Source organism: Nycticebus coucang, chromosome 2, assembly GCF_027406575.1.
Source record: "Nycticebus coucang isolate mNycCou1 chromosome 2, mNycCou1.pri, whole genome shotgun sequence".
NCBI classification, from domain to species: domain Eukaryota; kingdom Metazoa; phylum Chordata; class Mammalia; order Primates; family Lorisidae; genus Nycticebus; species Nycticebus coucang.
Window position 1 is genome coordinate 72783795 of NC_069781.1, and position 20936 is coordinate 72804730.

The 20936-nt window shown below is 33.3% G+C and overlaps 1 protein-coding gene across 3 annotated transcripts in view; it reads left to right on the forward strand.

Annotated features, from left to right (window-relative positions):
* The window catches only part of KIAA2026 (KIAA2026 ortholog), a 96570-nt gene that overhangs the window by 40826 nt on the left and 34808 nt on the right, over positions 1-20936 (forward strand). For all 3 annotated transcript variants that reach the window (XM_053573307.1, XM_053573297.1, XM_053573304.1), the window contains 2 exons: positions 7639-9056; positions 16673-16752. In XM_053573307.1, the coding sequence (XP_053429282.1) occupies positions 7639-9056; positions 16673-16752 (1498 nt within the window). The remainder of the gene's footprint in view (positions 1-7638; positions 9057-16672; positions 16753-20936) is intronic.

The following is a 20936-nucleotide window of genomic DNA, read 5'->3' on the forward strand; positions in this document are numbered from 1 at the left end:
TAATTAGTCACTTACGCATTGGCTTTAGGATACAAAATTTTTCTGTGGTATCCTTTTCCCTACTTGGTACTAACTCTTTGTACCTATTGTAGTAGTTGGTGCCTCCTAATATTATAATCTTATTCCCTTGGGAAAAACAAGGTACCGCATACATTTTAATTTTGAAAACAAATCTACCATCAGCTCCATTATATTTTACTTGTATATATAACCAACAAAAGAAAATTCCTAGATTTATGGTCTGAGATATTTTCTAACTGGTGTGTGATTTTATAGTGAGCTCATAGTATTAATACAGAGTTGACCAAAACCACTTTTCTGTGCTAAGGAATAGTAATAAATAAACTTACTTTTTAATGGTTTATAGTCTAATAGATGTAGTATCTTATAATAAACTTTTAAACTCTGAATTAAATTTTATGGGAAATAACTTGAAAACCTTGTGAATTGTTAGGAGAATATTGAAGAAAAATATCCTCCCCTTCTCGATGTGTAAAGTGTAGAGAAACTCAGTTTCATGGTAAGATACACAGTATCTGTAAGCTTTATGTAAATAGGATCTTAAATCACCTGACTAATACACTGGAGCTTTTGAAAATTTGCTTAAATTTTTTTTTTTTTTTAATTTTACAGACTGTTTGGAAAAGCAGTCTCACCCAGCTCAACTTAAAGCTCATGACTGGGAGTCATCTACCTTTAAGTTTTAGCTATTTCTCCTGGTAGTTATGTCCACATTTATAAATAAATGCTTATGTTTTTTTTTTTTTTTTGTAGAGACAGAGTCTCACTTTATGGGCCTGGGTAGAGTGCTGTGGCATCACACAGCTCACAGCAACCTCCAACTCCTGGGCTTAAGTGATTCTCTTGCCTCAGTCTCCTGAGTAGCTGGGACTACAGGCGCCCGCCACAACGCTCGGCTATTTTTTTGGTTGCAATTCAGCCAGGGCCGGGTTTGAACCCGCCACCCTCGGTATATGGGGCCGGCGCCTTACCGACTGAGCCACAGGCGCCGCCCAATAAATGCTTATATTGCTATTGACTTTTCAGTTTGGCTTTCTCTTTGATATCCATCTGTAGAATTCACTTATGCCTATTTCCACTGATCTGGAAGCTGTGCACTCTTATTTCTGTTCTTAATTTTGATCTCTTCTGCATCATCCATCTTATGTATATTGTTGATTAATAATTTAGCTGTGTCATTTCCTACCCCTGAACTGGAATCTTAGAACATTTTTCTGTGATCATTCTTTTTCCCTTAAGTATACACTGTGGAAGTATTTTCTCTATATATTTCAATTTGGATAGCTTTTATCACTGTCTTCAAGTTCACTAATCTTTTCTTCTGCCATGTCCAGTCTGCCATTATTCCTGTTTAGTGTATTTTCATCTCAGATGTTCTAATTTTCATCTCTAAAAGTTAATTTGGGTCTTTTTTATATTTTCCACATCTTTACCATACGGAATATAGTTTCAATAACTCTCTAATGTCTATATTTAATAATTTTGACATCTGTATCATTTCTGGGTCTGTTTTGATTGATTTTTCTCATCATGAGTCCATATAATACCAGGTATTATATGCCTGGTAGTCGTGGTTTGAATGACAAACATTATAAATTTTACCTTGGTGGATGCTGGACATTTTTGTATTCCTACAAATCTTCTTGACCTTTTTTGTGGAACTCAGTTAAGTTAGTTGGAAACAGTTTTATCATTTGGGGTCTTTTATTTTGTTACTTGGATCCAGAGGAATAGTCTAGATCTAATTGGTCTCTACTACCAAGGCAAGACTGAATATTCCTGAATATTCCACCTAAAATTCCATGAATTATGTGTCTAATTTTCTAGTTTGGCTGGTGGAAACAGGCACTATTTTTTTCTAATCTTTTCTATCCCTCACCTTGCATGTTCTCATAATTGTCACCTTATATATGTACTTTAATCAGCACTCTGAATACTTTGAAGGGACCCTGCACATCTCTGATGTTCTCTCTTTATGCATCTCTCTCTGTCTTTGCAGATTCTAACTGCTTTGGTCACTATAGACTCTTGCTTCTTCTCTGTTAGAAGAGACTTCTAGGCTTTGCCTTTGCCTCTGTTTACAATATGGCCTGGAAACTCTCAAGGTGCAACAAACTGGAACAATTGTTGAGCTGACTTCATCTATATCTCTTCTTTCAGGGATTATTATCATTTGCTTAATCTTTAGGTTTGTGAAAACCATTGTTTCATATATTTTATCAGAATTTTTTTGTTGGTTCAAGTGAAAAGGTAAATTTGACTCCTTGTTATTGTTATTGGATGGAAGGAGAAGACACGTTAGATAGAAGTTCTTATTTTAGTCTTCTTGAAAATTGTTTTAATTTACTCTCATGAATGAATGAAAATTTAACTGGTTATGAAATTCTAGTTTGATAATTATATTAACTCAGTAACTTAAAAATTTTATTCCATTGTTTCTGGTTTATTTTTTACTATTGGTAAATCGTCTCTCAAGTCTTGTCTTTCCTGTATATGTAATTTGTCCTTTTTTTTTTTTTTTCCTGTTTGACTATTTGTAAGATTGTCTTTTTATCTTTGGTGTTTGTTTTATTATCATCTGCCCAAAGGTGTCTTTCTTTATTTTCTTGGACTTCTGAATTGAGAATTTGTGTTCATCAGCTTTGGAAAATTCTCAGCCATTATTGCTTCAAGGATTACTGTCATCACCTCCTTATCCCTCTTCTCTATTCTTATTTTCTGGAACTCTGATTTGTTGTAAGGTTAGATTTTAATCTGTCTTTCATTGGTCTTTGTTATATCTTATGTTCCATATCTTTATCTTTTTGCAATAAAGTCTGAAATTTCTTCAGCTTTTTGTTTTTTTCCTGTGACAGTCAGCTATTTAACCTATCTATTGAGTTTTTATTTGGTGATTATATTTTTTGTTTCTAGATATACTTTTTTTTTTTTTTTTGAGGCAGAGTCTCACTATGTCGCCCTTGGTAGAGTGCTATGGCGTCACAGCTCACAGCAATCTCAAACTCTTGGGCTTAAATGATTCTCTTGCCTCAGCCTCCCAAGTAGCCGGGATTACAGGTGCCCACCACAGCGCCTAGCTGTTTTTTGTTGCAGTTGTCATTGTTGTTTAGCTGGCCTGGGCTGGATTTGAACCGCCAGCCTGGGAATATATGGCTGGCGCCCTACCCACTGAGCTCAGGGCGCCACCCATTTCTAGATATTCTTTTTGTTTTTTCTTTAAATCTGCCTGGACCAATCTGATAATTTCTTATTTCCCTCTTTTGCTTCTTTACCATGTCTGTTTTATATGTTGTTTCTAATTTCATTTTTTAAGGAATTCTTTCAGCGAAGGCTTTAGGACCTCAGTTTTTCTATGTGGGGAAGATTTTTCATTATGTGGTTTTTAAAATAGATACAAGGTTATACAGACTTTTACTCTGGTGTCAGTTTTGTTAATTTGTATTATTCAAAATAGTTTATTTCTTTTCAATTATCTATTGCATAAAACTGTTTATAATGTCATTATATTGTTTATTGTAGGATCTACAGGATATCCCAACAGATAAAAACAACTGTTATGAGTGTGTATGTGTGTGTGTGTCTTGATCTTTCTTGCCAGGGGTTTAATTTGTTTTCTTAACGTTTTCAAATAACCAACTTTGGAGTTTGGTAATTTTTTCATTATAGATATGTTTTCTAATTCATTAATTGCTGCTGTATAAAGAAATAATTCTTTATTTTTATTGTGTGGTAGGGGTTTAACTTACTGTCTTTACTAGTGTTTTTGAAATGAACACTTAACATATTTGATTTCCAACTTTTCTTCTTTTCTAAATATACTTTCTTTTTTTTTTTTTTTTTTTTTTTTGTAGAGACAGAGTCTCACTTTATGGCCCTCTGTAGAGTGCCGTGGCCTCACACAGCTCACAGCAACCTCCAACTCCTGGGCTTAAGCGATTCTCCTGCCTCAGCCTCCCGAGCAGCTGGGACTACAGGCGCCCGCCACAACGCCCGGCTATTTTTTGGTTGCAGTTTGGCCGGGGCTGGGTTTGAACCCGCCACCCTGGGTATATGGGGCCGGCGCCTTACGGACTGAGCCACAGGCGCCGCCCAAAATATACTTTCTTAATTTATAAATTTCCCTTGTGTACTGCTTTAGCTACAACTCACTACTTTTGGTTATTACATCTTCATATCATTTGAAATATTTACTACTTTGTATTTCCTATTTATCCCATTTTTTCTTTTCCTCTTCTTTTTGCCTTCTTTTATTTTTCCTTCTGTTACATCTCTGGTAATTTGATTATTTGATAAAGTCTATTATTATCATTATATTTTAGTAGCCACATTAACTAATCAATATTTTTACTCTCCTTTCAATATATACAAGGACGGGTTTGGTGCCTGTAGCTCAGCACTAGGACGTCCCCCATATACACTGGAACTAGCAGGTTCAAACCCAGCCAGCCAAACAACAATGACAACTGCAATCAAAAAATAGCTGGGCATTGTGGTGAGCGCCTGTAGTCCCAGCTACTTGGGAGGCTGAGGCAAGAGAATCACTTAAGCCGAAGAGTTTAAGATTGCTGTGAGCTATGATGCCATGGTGCTCTACCCAGGGCAGCATAGTGAGAGTTGGTCTCAAAAAATAAATAAATAAATAATACAAGGACTGTGAAACTCTTTCAAATTTAATCATATTTTGCCCAGCTTACTTGCTATTGTTATTTGTTTTAATTCTATCTTGTCTTCTGTTTAAACTCCACAAAATGAATTTATTATTTTGTGCCATGTGTATGTATATATATTAACCTATATATTACTGCTGTTTTGCTTTTTTCTCATCTCTAGTTTTTAGTTAGGGATCGCTGTCTTTCCACTAGAAGTACATCCTTTAGATGGGGTCTTTTAATTACAAATATTTGAGTTTTTATTTGTCTGAAATATCTTTATTTTTGTCTACTTTTCTGAAAGATATTTTTGCTGTGAATGGAAATTTACATTGATGATTATTTTCTATGTATATTAAAGATATTCTATTGTATGTTGGCTTCCATTATTGCTGTTGAGGAAGTAGCTGTAAATCTGAGGGGCGGTTCTTTTAATTTCTTTATTTTTCCATTTATAGAAGTTATTTTTCAAAACTGCTTTGTCATGTTTTATAGTCTTACTCTCTTTACTAATATTTTCAGTTTTGTTTTTCTGAACATTGTATTCCTATGGTCTATAATTTTTACCTATTAAACCTATTATCTATTGTCTTTTGGGGTTGCTTCTTCTTTTTGTTTTTAATAGAAGTTCCTTAAGGTCTAGGCATAAAGTTGCATTCCCTCAGAGATCCGATTTTTTTCTGTTCACATACTTGACAGCAGTATTGGCATGAGATGACATTAAACTCATTTCTTAGTGTAATGTTTTTCTGAACACACAAGAAATATGACTTTGTTAGCCGGGCGTTGTGGCGGGCGCCTGTGGTCCCAGCTGCTGGGGAGGCTGAGGCAAGAGAATCACTGAAGCCCAGGAGTTGGAGGTTGCTGTGAGCCGTGTGATGCCACGGCACTCTACTGAGGGCCATAAAGTGAGACTCTGTCTCTACAAAAAAAAAAAAAAAAGAAATATGACTTTGTACAATAAAATCACATGAGTCAACTAATGGTTATAAATTCTTGGGAAGGATTTTCTTTATTTCCACTACCACTCCTATTGTGAACACAAAAAATTTCCTTTGCAGTCCCCTAGTTAAGGTTGGAAGGAAGGGGCTGTTTCTAGTACACTAGTCTATTGAATGAGTATGCTTTTGGAGTCTCAGCTCTTGTGTGGGGGAAGCTAAATTCTACCAGCCTGCTGCTACCGCCACCATTCATTAAGAGGTAAAACTCCACAACACTATAAGCACCTTTGAAGAAAGTTGAATAGTGGTAAAATTATTTAATATTATTTAAGTATTCAAATGTAATGAATATATATAAATGCCCTATCAATATTGATAATTTCTTTATTAATCTTAATTAATTAATGAACCAGGACTACTAAATCAGATACATTTTTATAGCTGTAATAAATAGCAAGGTAATTATAGTATGATCTTTCAGCTAAAAATATTAAAAAGTGGGTTTGTTCTGTAAAAGAAAGTTGTAATATTTGGCAAAATAGTGGTTCTTACTATGTATTTGGCTTAGAAGATTACAATAGGATTATACAGAAAAATAGCCATTATCAGACATTGATTTTTTTTTTTTTTTTGCCTTTTTGGCTGTTATGAATAATGCTACTATGAGCATTCATTTACAAGTTTTTATGTGGACAAATGTTTTCATTTTCTTGGGTCTATAACTGGGAGGAGAATTGCTGGATTACAAAGCAACTCTATTTAACTTTTTGAGATAAAACAAACTTTCCAAAGCAGCCATACTATTTACAATCTATGAGGTTTCCACTTTCTTTACTTTTTTTTACCAATACTTGTTAGTATCTTTCTTTTATAATACCCATTCTAATGGGTATAAAGCAATATCTCAATGTGGTTTTGATTTGCATTTCTCCAGTATATAAAGAGGTTTGAGCATCCTTTTAAGTGCTTGTTATTCACTGTGTATCTTTAGAGAAATGTCTATTCTCCAAATGTTCTTTATCCATGTTTAAATTGGGTTATTTGTCTTAGTCTCTTGTTTGAGATTTCATTTGCAAAAATTTTCTCCCATTCTGTGAGTTGTCTTTTCACTTTCTTGATGATACCTTTAAAAGCAATAAAGTTTTTAGTTTTGATTAGTCCCAGTTTATTTTTCATTTTGTTGCTTATGTTTTGGGTAACATGTCTAAAAAATTATTGCCTAATCTAAGTTCACAAAGATTTATACCTATCTTTTCATCTAACTTAATTTGTTTTAATTAAGGAGTTTTTATAGTAGTACCAATAAAGAAACTTTTAAGGGAAAAGAATCACTCATACTCCCAATAACATAGGAGTTATTTTATTTAGTATATGTGTATTTTCATTATCACTGTTATGTAGTATTAAATATAATGTTACAGTCTAACTTTTTTGTTTATATGTAATATATGAGATATATATAACTTTAATTTTTAAGTCTACATAATATAGCAAATTTACTTTCCAATTGTTATAATATGATTTCTGTGTCGTTTTGTTTTTCCTATATGATAACATCATATAACATCCAGTTAACATCAACAAGTACATAAGTTTTTGGTTCTATTGAATTATTTTCTTAGTATAACTTTCTAGGAACAGAATTATGGGATCCAAAGATGTAAACATTTATACAGCTCTTGTACAAAGTCATGTTACTCCAGGAATTGCTATAATCCAATTCCTCTGTGTTTTGTTCAGTAAACAAAGTTAATAGGCATTATAACTTAGACATTTACCTTGACGACAATGATGTCAGCAATAATCCTCCTGAGTAAAACTCAGGATGAAGTGATACGTGCATTTCTTCATCTGAAAAATAAATGATCTTTTTTGTAGGACACTTTGTATTGATTTTGAAAACTGAAAGTTTCAAAGTTTCAAGTTGCCTGCTTGACTAAAGATGAACATAACATAATTAAAATTAAGTGATTTACGATACTCTCTACTTGAAATAATAATAGTGTAATTGGTTGAATTTTCTTTAGGCTTCGGGAACAAGAAAGAAAAGAAGCAGAAGAAGCTAGTCAAAAGGAAATAGAAGAATGGGAAAGAAAACTTCTAGCTCAGGCAGCTCCGACTTATATGGAGACCATGTGGGAAATTCCAGCTATTGGGCATTTCCTTTGTTTAGCCCAACAAATTCTAAACTTGCCAGAAATAGTCTTTTATGAATTGGAACGTTGTCTTCTAATGCCTCAGTGTAATGCTTTTCTATCTAAAATAATGACTTCTCTATTAAGTCCTCCTCATCGCAGACCTACCTTACATCGAAGACCTACTTTGCCTTATAAGACCTGGGAAGTAGCACTGAGACAAAAAGTTCAGCAGTGGTATACTGCTGTAGGGCAAACTGAAAATCCTGATAACTGTGCTGAAAAACTTGGGTTGTGTCCTCAGTTTTTTAAAGTTCTTGGAGAAGTTAATCCATTAGAAGAAAAACCTTTTCATGAACTACCTTTCTACCAAAAAGTATGGTTACTTAAGGGTCTTTGTGACTTTGTGTATGAAACACAAAAAGAAGTTCAAGATGCTGTACTTGGACAGCCTATTCATGAATGCAGGGAAGTTATCCTTGGTTATGATTATTTGGAGAATGCTTATGTACATTTTCCACAGTTTTGTGGTGCAGATGTACGGATTTACAAACAGAGACCCTTTCAGGCCCCAGAATTTCCAATTCCACCCATTAAAATACAAAGAGTACCTCGAATAAAACTGGACAAGTTGAAGTTTGACTGTATTAGCACAAGTAATGGAGAACATAGGTGTAGTAGAGATGGTCTGTCCTCTGCATTCAAGAAAGACCAGGAAATTAATTTTGATCCAGCTTGCTGCCCTGCTAAAATGAACTTGGATAATCATGACATCTCTGTGGAAATGGAAGTAAAATCTACTTGTGAGATTAGAATTCGCAGGCCCTGTGAAATTAAAAAAACTGATTGTTGTAAAGAAAATTTAGAGAAACCAGGGAGTCCAGGGGAAGTGACTGGCTTTGAAGAACCTCTCAGTCCAGGTGAAATAAGGTTTATAGAACACAAGGCAAAATGTGGCGAATCTTCCAGAATAAAGACTGAACCTGGTTCATTAAAAGAAAGTACTCTGAAATCTTGCCAGCTACATGTAAATGGAAGTCACAGTAATCATCCAGAAATTAACTGCCACAAAGTTGTAAGGGATATTCTATTAGAGCAGTCATTACAGAGCCACAAGAAACTCAAACTAACTAAAATGAGGGCAAAAAAGAAGAAAAAGAAAAAAAAGAAATTGAAAGATGTTTTAAATGACAATTTACAGAGAAAGCGTGAAGGTCTTCATTCTCTTGCATTTAAGTCTTACAAACCTGAGATCCAGAATAAGTTGTTGATCATCAAAAAGAAAGCAAAACACAAGAAGCACAAATCTGGTAAGCCAACACAGATGGGTAAGAATTTACATTTAAGCATAATTCATATTGTTCTTTCAGTTATGTGTTATGCACAGTCTGACAATATAAAGTGCACGTATGCATGTGTGTACAGTTAAGAGCCAAGTTTTATTTTATATCTCATCATTAAAAAATCCAGAGCATAAGAGGTTTTAAATAATAAGAATGAAAAAAAATTACTGGTGAGTATGTTTGAATTTAATTCTTGGTTGAACATATTTGGACATTATGTTTTTATCTTTCTCTGGACCAATTTATCCATAAATAATGCTTCCTGTAACTTAGGGAGGATGTTTTTTTCCCCAGGGTAAGGGCAAGACAGTGCTGTGGAAAAAGAACTAATATCAGAAGATAGGTTTAAAGTTCATGGGGCGGCGCCTGTGGCTCAAGGAGTGGGGCGCCGGTCCCATATGCCGGAGGTGGCGGGTTCAAACCTAGCCCTGGGCAAAAACCACAAAAAAATAAAATAAAAATAAAAATAAAGTTCATGGCAGCTAGCTTCTTAAGCTAATGCTAATCAGATTATCTTTGAGTGTTTTTTTTTTTTTTTTTTTTTTTTTGTAGAGACAGAGTCTCACTTTATGGCCCTGGGTAGGGTGCCGTGGCCTCACACAGCTCACAGCAACCTCCAACTCCTGGGCTTAAGCGATTCTCTTGCCTCAGCCTCCCGAGTAGCTGGGACTACAGGCGCCCGCCACAATGCCCGGCTATTTTTTTCTTGCAGTTCGGCCGGGGCCGGGTTTGAACCCGCCACCCTCGGTATATGGGGCCGGCGCCTTACCGACTGAGCCACAGGCGCTGCCCCTATCTTTGAGTGTTTTTTAAACCACGTCACACGTTTTTCAGTGCTTTGTTTTCACATGTATGTTCATATGGAGAAAAATGTAAAATATAAGAAGAAAATAATATCAACTAATAAGACATGAAGGTGGGCGGCACCTGTGACTCAAGGAGTAGGGCACCGGCCCCATATTCCGGAGGTGGTGGGTTCAAACCCAGCCCCGGCCAAAAAATAAATAAATAAGACATGAAGGATATTTTTGTAAAAGGATTTGTGAGTTTGTCTTTCACTAAATTTAAGACAACAGAAAATCCTATAAAGTCTTCATCAGTTGCTGTTTTTTAATTTCCTTGTTGTCAGTCTTTTAATCAATTTATGTCTCATTTCTCAAGAAAATAGGTGAGACAAAAGCAGATGATTAACTTTATTACCCCTAATAAAAAGTTGCTTAATTGGGAAAAGAATTAGAATTATTTACTAAAATTAATTGTGGCTCATTGTCAGCATTTATGGATTTCATTATATTTTGTCTTCCTCAGTAACAATGGTAGTAAGATTTGGCAAAAATTTAATGAGTTGGCAGATGGGGGAATGAATCTTGTTTAGCTAATATAGTTGGTACTATATTTCAGTTATTTAAATCATTATATATAATTAAATATGTTTTAAAACACATATATAACACATGATTGATAAAGTAGTAACATTACCTACCAAAAACAAGCTTAATTTGTTGGACTAAAAGTTTTAAAGTAGTCCACAGTGACCCAAGTGATGAAATGCTATAATTTTTTAACAGTGATTTTCAGAAATAAACATTTTAAATTTTACAAGCAATCCATTAGGTTTCTATAAATTTAGTTGAATTTTACAGGTTCACTTTTAAATGTTAGTCTAAAATATTAAATAATATTTTAAAGTTAGAAATATTTTCAAATTCTAAAATATATGATATTAATACCTTTATAATCTAAAACTTTATTAGGTGTTTATGACACTTCTTTTCATGTGTTCAAAGGCAATTATGATTTATGGTGCTATGTAAAATAGACACTGCTATGGCTTTTTAAAAGGATTTGTTCTATAATATTTGTATTCAGTCAAAAGGCCACACTCAAGGATCTAGAAAGCCACATGTGGCTCCAAGGCCCACAGGGACCCTGGTCAGTAAAGACAATGCTAAGAAAAGATGGATTAAAAGGAATTTATATTGTTAGCAAATAAAGTACTATTACATTTTTTAAATCAAAGTTCTGGGTGTTTGGTGATCACAGAGAAAATTTGTGAGTTTCATGTCCAATTTAAGGCAAGTGAAGGAAAACACTCTGCAGACAAATTCAGCAGGTACTTGTATACCCTCTCCACATGAAGAAGAAGCACTTAAAAGGCTGCATAGGATTCTATAGTGTGTTTTTGTAGTTTATTTAATCAACCTCCAACCTTATTGGACATTTGGTTGATTTCGGTAATAACACTGTTGTGAACTATATAGAGCAGGTAGAATTGGCTGAAATGAATTAGAAATTTTAAAAACTAGAGGACTTTTTATAAAACCTGAAAAAAAAACATAAAAATGATTAGAGATACATTAAAAGTTACAAAAAGCTTACAACTTTTTAAGTTATTCATTTCAACCACTTTGAAGGTTCCCTCGTCAGTCATTATTTTCAACCAAATCATTTTTTAGGAGTGCTTCTAAACTGATTAAAGTAGATAAGGCAGATAGTCTTATTCTCTTATAGGTAAAGAAACTAAGATTAAATATGATCAATAACTTCAACTTAATAACAGTTAACAGGTAAAGACAACAATATAAAGTCAAGCAGAGGAAAATAAGCGTGTACTGTGGTAGTCTGGGAAGGTTTCACAGAGAAAGAAGAACTTTTATGAAAATGGGGATTGGATAGGTGAAAAATGAGCAAAAGCATGGAGGTATAAATAAGCAAGACTGAAAAAATTAATACAACTTAAAGAGGAAAATTAAGGTTTTAGAAGCTGTTTGAGTGATGGCAGTATGCCTTTGGGGGTGCTATTTTAAATAATCGCATCAGGAATCCAGTGCAGTGAATGACTTGAAGTAAGATAGACATGTAAAAAGAATGAAGTCCTTTATAGGAAGTGACTGAGAAAGTAATGTATCTGGAATATTTTATTACTTCCAGGGCCATATTTGCGAAAAGGTTGTATATTCTTAGTGTTGATAACAATATAGAACCTAATTTTGTGTCTCTTTTTGGATAAACTTTTTTTTTTTTGTAGAGACAGAGTCTAACTTTATGGCCCTCGGTAGAGTGCCGTGGCCTCACACAACTCACAGCAACCTCCAACTCCTGGGCTTAAGCGATTCTCTTGCCTCAGCCTCCCGAGTAGCTGGGACTACAGGCGCCCGCCACAACGCCCGGCTATTTTTTGGTTGCAGTTTGGCCGGGGCCGGGTTTGAACCCGTCACCCTTGGTATATGGGGCTGGCGCCTTACTGACTGAGCCACAGGCGCCGTCCTGGATAAACTTTTTAAGAGTACCAATTGGAGATTTCAAGATATAAGACAGTGGCATGATTAACTGTAGTCTATGTCCTTTTATTTTTTTAATCCCTTCTACTCTTTACCTAAAACTGCTGGTACCCAGATGATACTTATTGTGTGCCAAGCATGGTTCTAAGTCTTTATACATAATATTTTATTTTATCTTCCTAAAATCTCCAAAAAATAAATGCTACCATTACTTCTAACCAGGTAGATTTTATAAATTTAAAGAATTTGAGGTGCAGAGAGGTTTATTTACTTGTCTAGGGTTCCATAGCTAGTGAATGGCAGGATTAGGAAAAAGTATCTTGTTAGGATAATAGCTCTTGTTTAAGAGCTGTGAAAAGAATTTGGCAGGAGTTAGATGAAGGGGCAAGAGACAACTTTTAAGAAGAGAAAATTCTAAATCCAGATAAGGTATAACTATGTTACTTTTCTATCACATTCATAGAAGAACATTTCATTTTGAGAGAGATGTTGCTTAATTTGGCAACTGATTAACAATTTTTAAAGGGAATAAAGAAAAGGGTGTTCAGGAGTTAGTGAATGAAGTATGTGATAGGGTTAAAGACTTAACCAGTAGGATGAGAAATTTGCTGATAGACAAGGAAAATAGAAGGGAAATCAGAATTTTTTGGGGGGAATCAGAATTTTTAAGAGGTCAAATTAGTTAAGAGAACATTCTGGGAACTCCTTAAACACTGTTGATGGGAATGTAAATTAGCACAACCTCTATGGAAAACAGAATGGAGATTTCTCAAAGAACCAAAAATAGAACTACCATATGATCTGGCAATCCCACTTCTGAATATCTACCCAAGAAAAAGAAATAAATATATAAAAAACATACCTACACTCATGTTTATCACAGCACTATTCACAGAGACATGCAGTCAACCTAAGTGTCCATTAATTGAGGATTGAATAAAGAAAATATGTATACACACACACACACAATGGAATACTACTCAGCTATTAAAAAAAATGAAATCATATTATTTGTAGCAACATGGATGGAACTGGGAGCCATCTTAAGTGAACTCAAAACACAGAAAGACAAATACTGTATGTTCTCACTTACAAATAGGAGGTCAAATGTGTACACAAGGAAGCCAAATGTGGAACAATAGGCAGGTGAAGATTGAGAAGAGTTGTAGGGGGCACTGGGTGATGGGAGGTTCTTGGTGGGTATGATGTGTGATGTCTGCACATAAGGCCCTGACTTCACCACAATGCAATATGTCAATGTAATGAAATTGCAATTTGTCCCCATGCATATATCTAGATAAAGCATAAATGGGGAATAAAATAAAAGAGCAGAAAACTGGGGTGGAGAGACATTTCAGAAACTTCTATAGAATATAAATGTTAGCTGAAAGCATACACATTTAGTAAATAAAATCAAATTTAGACTCTAGTTCTGTAACTTTGCATTCTCGGCACTTCTGGATTCACGGTTTAATAATACAAACGCTTTTGGTTTTTTACTTTTATAGTCTTAGTATCCAATTATTTATTAAGTTCCTAAAGTGAAAACACTGAGGGAGTAGTTTTTTCACTACTGGGATAATTTTAAAACAAGGGAAGGCTTAATCTAGTAAGGCATTTAAGTGGAAGACTGAGTAGCCCAATGGACCAAGAAGTGCAGACAGACAGGGAAACCAGGTGAAGGAAAGAGGTAAGGATGAAAAGCAAGAAACAGAAGAAAGGGAAGTTGGTATGATAATACTTCATTTCTTTAGTAAAAGGTGTATTTCCAGATTCTGCAAGACTAGGGTTTTGTGCCTCAGTTATGATATAAAACGTATCTTTAGTTATAATTTTTCCTCTCAGTGAGCATCCTTAAGTCCTCAACACAGTGTTTTAGAAAGCCTCATTAGGGTGTCCTTTTGTAACATTAATTACTAAGGTTTATCAAACTTCATTAGTAATTAAATTTTCTTATGCGTTTTCTAGGCACAAGTTGACACTTTTTGCACAACTATGTTCTAAGCTCAAGAATAGTGTTGAAATTCCGTTTGTCTTAAAGTGACTTCAACATAATTTTAAGTTTGAGAATTCTGTTTTATACAAGCAAGTGACTTAGGGCAGTTGGGAATATGAGGCCAAGGATGTGATCAAGTTAGGTGATAGGGGAAATGGAAGCCCACTGGGGGGCAGCATGTGACTTGACCTCTATATATCTTATCCTGAAACAAAAACAGATGACCAAATAATGGCTGTATAGTATCTCATGCTCCATTTTAAAATGTAATATTTAATTAAAATGTAAGCATTGGTTTTGTTTACTGAAGAATACGAGGACATTTTTTACTCAAATTGTTTTTCTGAGGATACAGTATTAAATAACAACAAACGAGCAAATCTTCTAACCCTAATCAAAAGGAATGCTCTGAAGTGAATCAGAAGCAGATTATATCCCTGCAAAGAATTTGAAAGAATGCAGTATTTTACCATAAAAAGAGCATAGCTTTGAAGGGAGACAGATCTATTTTCAAAATATATGCTCTAGGTACATATTAGCCACAGGTTCTCTATCAGTTTCTTTATCTTTTATAGCCTGTTTCTTTATCTTTGAAAAATGAGATAATACCTACTTTGCTGTGTTGTTTTAAAGATTAATTAGAATAGGAATGCATGATACCTAACATAGAACCTAATACATGTTAGGAATCAATAAATGGTAACTGTGATTTCTCTGAGGTAGAATTACATAACAGAAAGTCTGGACTTTGGAGTTAGAGTCCCTGGCTATGGTGCTTACTTAGTGTGTGACACTTGAGTAAGTTAATTAATCTTTCTGTCTTTGTCATCCCACATTACAGCAGCATATTACCTATTTGAGAGGGTTGTTTTGAGAATTAAATGAGATTATTTATAGAAATCACTTTACTAAGTATCTGATAGGTTCTCAATAAATGTTAATCTTCTTACTGCCACTGAGTTATATTGTTAAAACTCTATGGTAAATTTATTTAAAGTCATTGTTAATGTTTTCCTCACTGTAAAATAGATTTTAATGGACTCTCAGAATTGTAAACAACTATCTACCTCCCTTTTCTTACTCCCAAACTGGCCAAATTTCTGATAATAAGTAAGATTCTTATATTAATATTTAAGGATGATTTTTCAGAACTTATTGTGCGCTAAGTGCTATAAATACAAAGTAAGTAATGTGACTTCTGATGCCAATGATTCACAATATAGTAAGGAAGACAAACATAAATATTATATTCATTGATTTGTGTATAGAGTGGTAGCTTAGAGGACATATACAAGAGCAACTAAGAGGAAGTAAAAAGAATTTGAAGAAGATAAAAAGATAAAGATTTTCCATTTAGACTCTTCTCATTATAGCTTAGCTAAAACAGATAACAGTAACATTATTGATCACTTACCATGTGCCAAGTACTATAGTCTTAGCTTTTTGAATGTTAATTACTGGTTGTCCTCATAAATTACACAGTGTCTTTTATCTAGTATTTGTTGAATAATTAACAATTGATTTATGAGTTGATTTTGCTAATTATATATGGGGGGAAATTGCTTTAATATGTTCCTTACAATATAGAAGTTTTGTGCATGTATGTATTTTTTGTCAAGTTAAATACAAAAAAGTAGATATACTACAATGTATGCTATGAATTGGATGTCTTTAAGAATCTCAGACTTATTTTTCTTAGTGATTTCTGATTCCACAGATAGCTGGTACAATTTAAAGGGAGATGTTTACCTTCTTGTAAAACTTTGGATATTGAGTATTACTGCCAAGGGCAGCCCATTAAGTGCATGCAGAGCTGAAGAAGTAGAAAAATCTTGTTTCCTAAGCTACTAAAGGGACTTTCACAGTAGGTTGGCTAGAGACCATAATCTTCGGGTATAGTTGTTACTCAAGTTCCTGACTATGGAAGTCATTGTTTTTAAGGTAAGGTTTCTTTCCCTATAGTCTCATTTTAAGTTGTGAATATAGATTTCAGCTGAGGAGCAGTAATGTGACCTTTTTTGCCTAATATTAATGCAGTAAATTCAGATACTATACAACACATTGGGGATTGTAATAATTTGGTTTTTATATATAAACAAAACAATATTGGTTAATATGTCTGTTATAGGTAGTTACAGTTTAATGTTTGTTTTTACTGGGGCTTGTTTTGATTCATCATTTTTATTTGAGTCACTAGCAGCCATCTGTTGGTTATAGTTTAACTTTCCAGGCTCTGTATAATTTGGTTTTTGTTAATGAAGTACTATAAACAGCATTATGAAGCTTTTCTCTTTTAATCTTGAAAGGAAAAAAATCCCTATCTAAAAAAGCAATCACAAAGAAGAGGAAAACTGTCACAAAATCACCTACTGTACCAGAATTTCAGGTAAATGTTTCAATTTTGTCTCAAAATTTTAAGTTTAATTTTTTGTTTCAGTGTTTATATCATTCCTCGAGAGATTGGCTGAATTCTAAGAAACTGTAGCACATATTTTTAATGAAATGTTTCTGACAATGACTTTTTTCCCCAGTAAGTGCAGATATAGCCAACATTTACTCTGCTACTATTTCACAATTTTGTATCTCTATTTTTGTTTCTTGATAGTCAAAAACCTCTATATTAAGTTTATAGAACTAATTTAATAGAACTATATGTAAAAATATTACATAGGTGTGTATATGTATTTTATATATAAAAGCAAACGTGTAAATAAAACTCTTCCAAGGACAGAGCATGATTTGAACAATATTACCTACGTAATTCATTTTTATTTATTTGAGCACTGTAGAAATGGTAAATTTATTAACTTAAGATACAAATCTTTTAAGTCTTAGCTATATGTGAGCTTCAGAGAGAATATCAAGTGAAGGTTAATTGAGATGGTCTTTAAACATTTCTGCCAAAAGAATAAAGACATGAGTATTGTCATATAAGTAAGTGAAGAGGTTTTTGTTCATAGGTGATAAGAACAAGCAGATAATCTCTCTGTAATTAAATAATGCCTTTTTACTTTCTATTTTATAAAAGGTATTTCTTGCTTTAAAAATTTCTTCATATTAATGTGTCCAATCCATTTTCAAAACTTTTATAAACTCATGTTTAATTACTAAATGATAAAAGTGAAGTTAAAATAAATTTGAGTCTCAAATCAAGATGAAAATAAAGGGGTGATAACTATGAAAATATTGATAATATGCATTATGAGTTTAATGGTTACATATATCAAAAAAATGTGTCAGTAAAAAATCATGTTTGGGGGAGTGTTTTATTGAAGTTACTAACTGGTAAAAATTCAATATTTTTAAATCAACACTGAAAGAAGAAAATAGAAATGTTTCTCTTAATATTTTAGAATAGAGTATTTTAATGACATTTTTAGGATGGATTACAAACATTTCTACAAAATCTTTTAATATATAACTGTGGTTCCAGCATATTCAATATAAAAATGTGATTTTGAATTGTTATTTAATGATTTAATGTTGTATCATCATATATTTCCACTGATATCCCACTAGCCTTTGCTGTTTCTCCCACTCATTTTTTCCCTTCATGTCTCAAAGCATCAGTCCTGGGAACATAGATCTTAGGACAAATCTTGCCTATTAGTATTTTCTTCATAGCCGTCCTAGTGGATGGACTTTTACATAAGTGGCATAGGCTTCAGAGACAATTTTTTTTTTAAGTTGCAGGTGGCATTCATTAGTAAGGCATGAAATCAATTTAGTGGATTAGATTGAATGACCTCCATTTCTTTTTTAAGCTAACAAAATTAAGATAGAAAAGAAATAATCAGAATGTATCACATAATAAGTATGCCACATAAAGCAGTATGAATATATATAGTCACATATATTGTTTCATGAAACTATAGTTTCAACTGTGTATGTATATACAGGATATGCATTGTAAAATGTATTTTTGACCATAGGTCACGGGTAAAACAGTGTGAAAAATACTGTCTTAGTGTTGCTTTTAGTTATTGACCATTCACTTGCCACTCCCAGAAACCTAAGGTCAAAAGTACATGTTTTGATAGATTGAACTGTTTAAAATAGTCATTGTCCTGGTGCTTAAGGTTCCTGAGGGAGAGGTAGAGAGAAAGGGAGAGAAACAGAGGGTGGCTAGAGGTGATGAATAGTCTCATGAAAACAGTGGTTCTTATACCTAGTTTACAGTATGAATACCATGGTATTACTCATAAAGAAAATTGGTAACTATTTATCAGGGGAGTTGGTTGTGTGCTTCAAATAAGCCCATTAATAAAATAGGAGATGATGTTAGTCACTGGTAAATTTTGTTGTTAAATGCAAAACTTAAGAGTTTTTGAATATTAAAATAATCTTATGTTATTTTTTAACTGTATTTGAGGGTTCTCCACATGTAAGACTGATTATTATATAATAAAGTGAATTTCCCTTCCAAAAGTTCTAGAAACATATTTAGCACCTTAGTTGGTGCAAATTGTTCATTTTATTCAAGTCATTTTAAATATCACATTTCTAGTATTAAACATAAAAATACTTAACTGAAATATTTAGCTAAAAGATTTTCTTCATATTATTTATTCTGAAGTATCTATTGCTGAAAATAATGAAGCTGTTGGTTGATAGATAGTAGATGCCTTTTGAAAACCTGAGTTGTTTGCCAAATTGCTGATTGTCTTTAAATTGACAGAAAACAATGCTTAGATAAGGGATTAAGTTTGGAAGTATTTTGTGGGTTTTTTTTTTTAAGTCCAAATGAGTTTTTTTAAATCCGGGTTTGACCTCAGTATTTTTATTTTGCACTGTTTTTGTTGACTTTTTTAAAACTGGAAATTGAATTTGCCTCCCTGTTTGCTTCAGGAAAAATCCATGTTTATATACACACCTAATTTGAGGTATCTAATACTTCAAACTGAGAAAGTTATCATGTCACCTCTAATTAGAATATGCACTCTTGACATTCAGATGGTGGATTGGGCTTACTTCTGTGTGTGTACATTCATCCTTCTGTATCTGTGGGCTCCACATCCATGGATTCCCAACCTCAGATTGAAAATATGCCCCTGCAAAATTGTGTCTGTACTGAATATGTCCAGACTTTTATCTTGTCACTATTCCCTAAAAATATATAAGAACTATTTACATCAAACTTAACAGTGTATACATAACTTGGTGTTATAGATAATCTATAGATGATTTAAAATACAGAGGAAGAAATGTGTATAAGTTATATGCACACACCACATCATTTTATATCTGGGGACTTCAGTATCTACAGAATTTGTTATCTGCAGGGAGGGATTTCCTGGAACCAATCCCCCACAGATACTGAGGGACGACTGAATATTAAAAAAGAACTAACCATATGTGTACTACTTTTTCCTAAGAATTATGTCAGTGGTTCTCAAACTTCAGGTAGTATAAAAATAATAATAATAAAAATAATCTGATGCCTTTATTAAAAATTAAGGTTCCTAGATTTCATCCTCGAGGACCTTGATTCATTGGGTCTAAGGGGGTGCCAGTAATCTGCTTAGTGAACATATGGATTCTGGAACCAGGCTACTTGGGTTTGAATGCTAGCTCTACCTCTTATAACTCTGTAAACTTGAGTTAAGTTACTTAACCTCTCTGTGATTTCAATACCTCCTGTACAATAGTATCTACCTTGTAAGGTTGTGAGGATTAAATGTGAAGGTTAAATTAAACATAGCTTACTATTTTAGCTATAATTGTTTGTGTTTTCAAATAAGCATGTCAAATGTTTCCAATGAAAAATACTGCATTATGAATAGGAAAATTGATTGAACATTGGTTTAAGAGCATCTTTTATTGACCCTGAGCACTTTTCCAGCTAATGAAGACCTTGACATATTAGATCTGGTCTTACAAAAGTGTCATATGATTAAGCCTACAAGAATTTGAAAAGTGAAAAACAAAGTAATATTATTTGCATCATTATATTTGACCAGAGTGAAAACTTACACTTTTCTCTGCACTATTGTTATGATAGGTTATACATTTAGCATGTAAAGAAAATTGTTGAATTTTGTTTAAGTTGATAATAATTACCAAAAAATGGGAAATGCTTTTTAGTGTTTAGAATATTGATGATTTAAACTTTTATATCATATTTGCCAGTTACTTATGACTTTGTTAAATTGACTAAATTATTTTATTTCTTTGTCAGTTTTGTAAGATAAGAAAGACTATTAGATTGAAAAGTGAATATCAGGTTTCCTAATAACGTTAATTTTTCCCAAAAGTCTTCTAATTTGTTTAACATTTAAAAGAGAAATCTGTTTATTTTATGAATTCTCTTTTGTACATAATTATGATAGAAAGACCTAAAAGGTATTTTCAAAACTTAGTGTCAAGTTTCAACAAGTTCTTAAAATAATTTACCGGCCTTAGTTATCAGGATCATTGCTTGTCATACTGTACCAGTATATCATCTTTTACCTGTTTATTTTAATTAGCTTGTGTATGAACTGGAGATATACCCTTTTAGCCTAGATTAAGGCTTGGACCAAATTACATGTTTTTGGTCCCTTTTTGTTTTTCTGCCATGGATTATGTCCA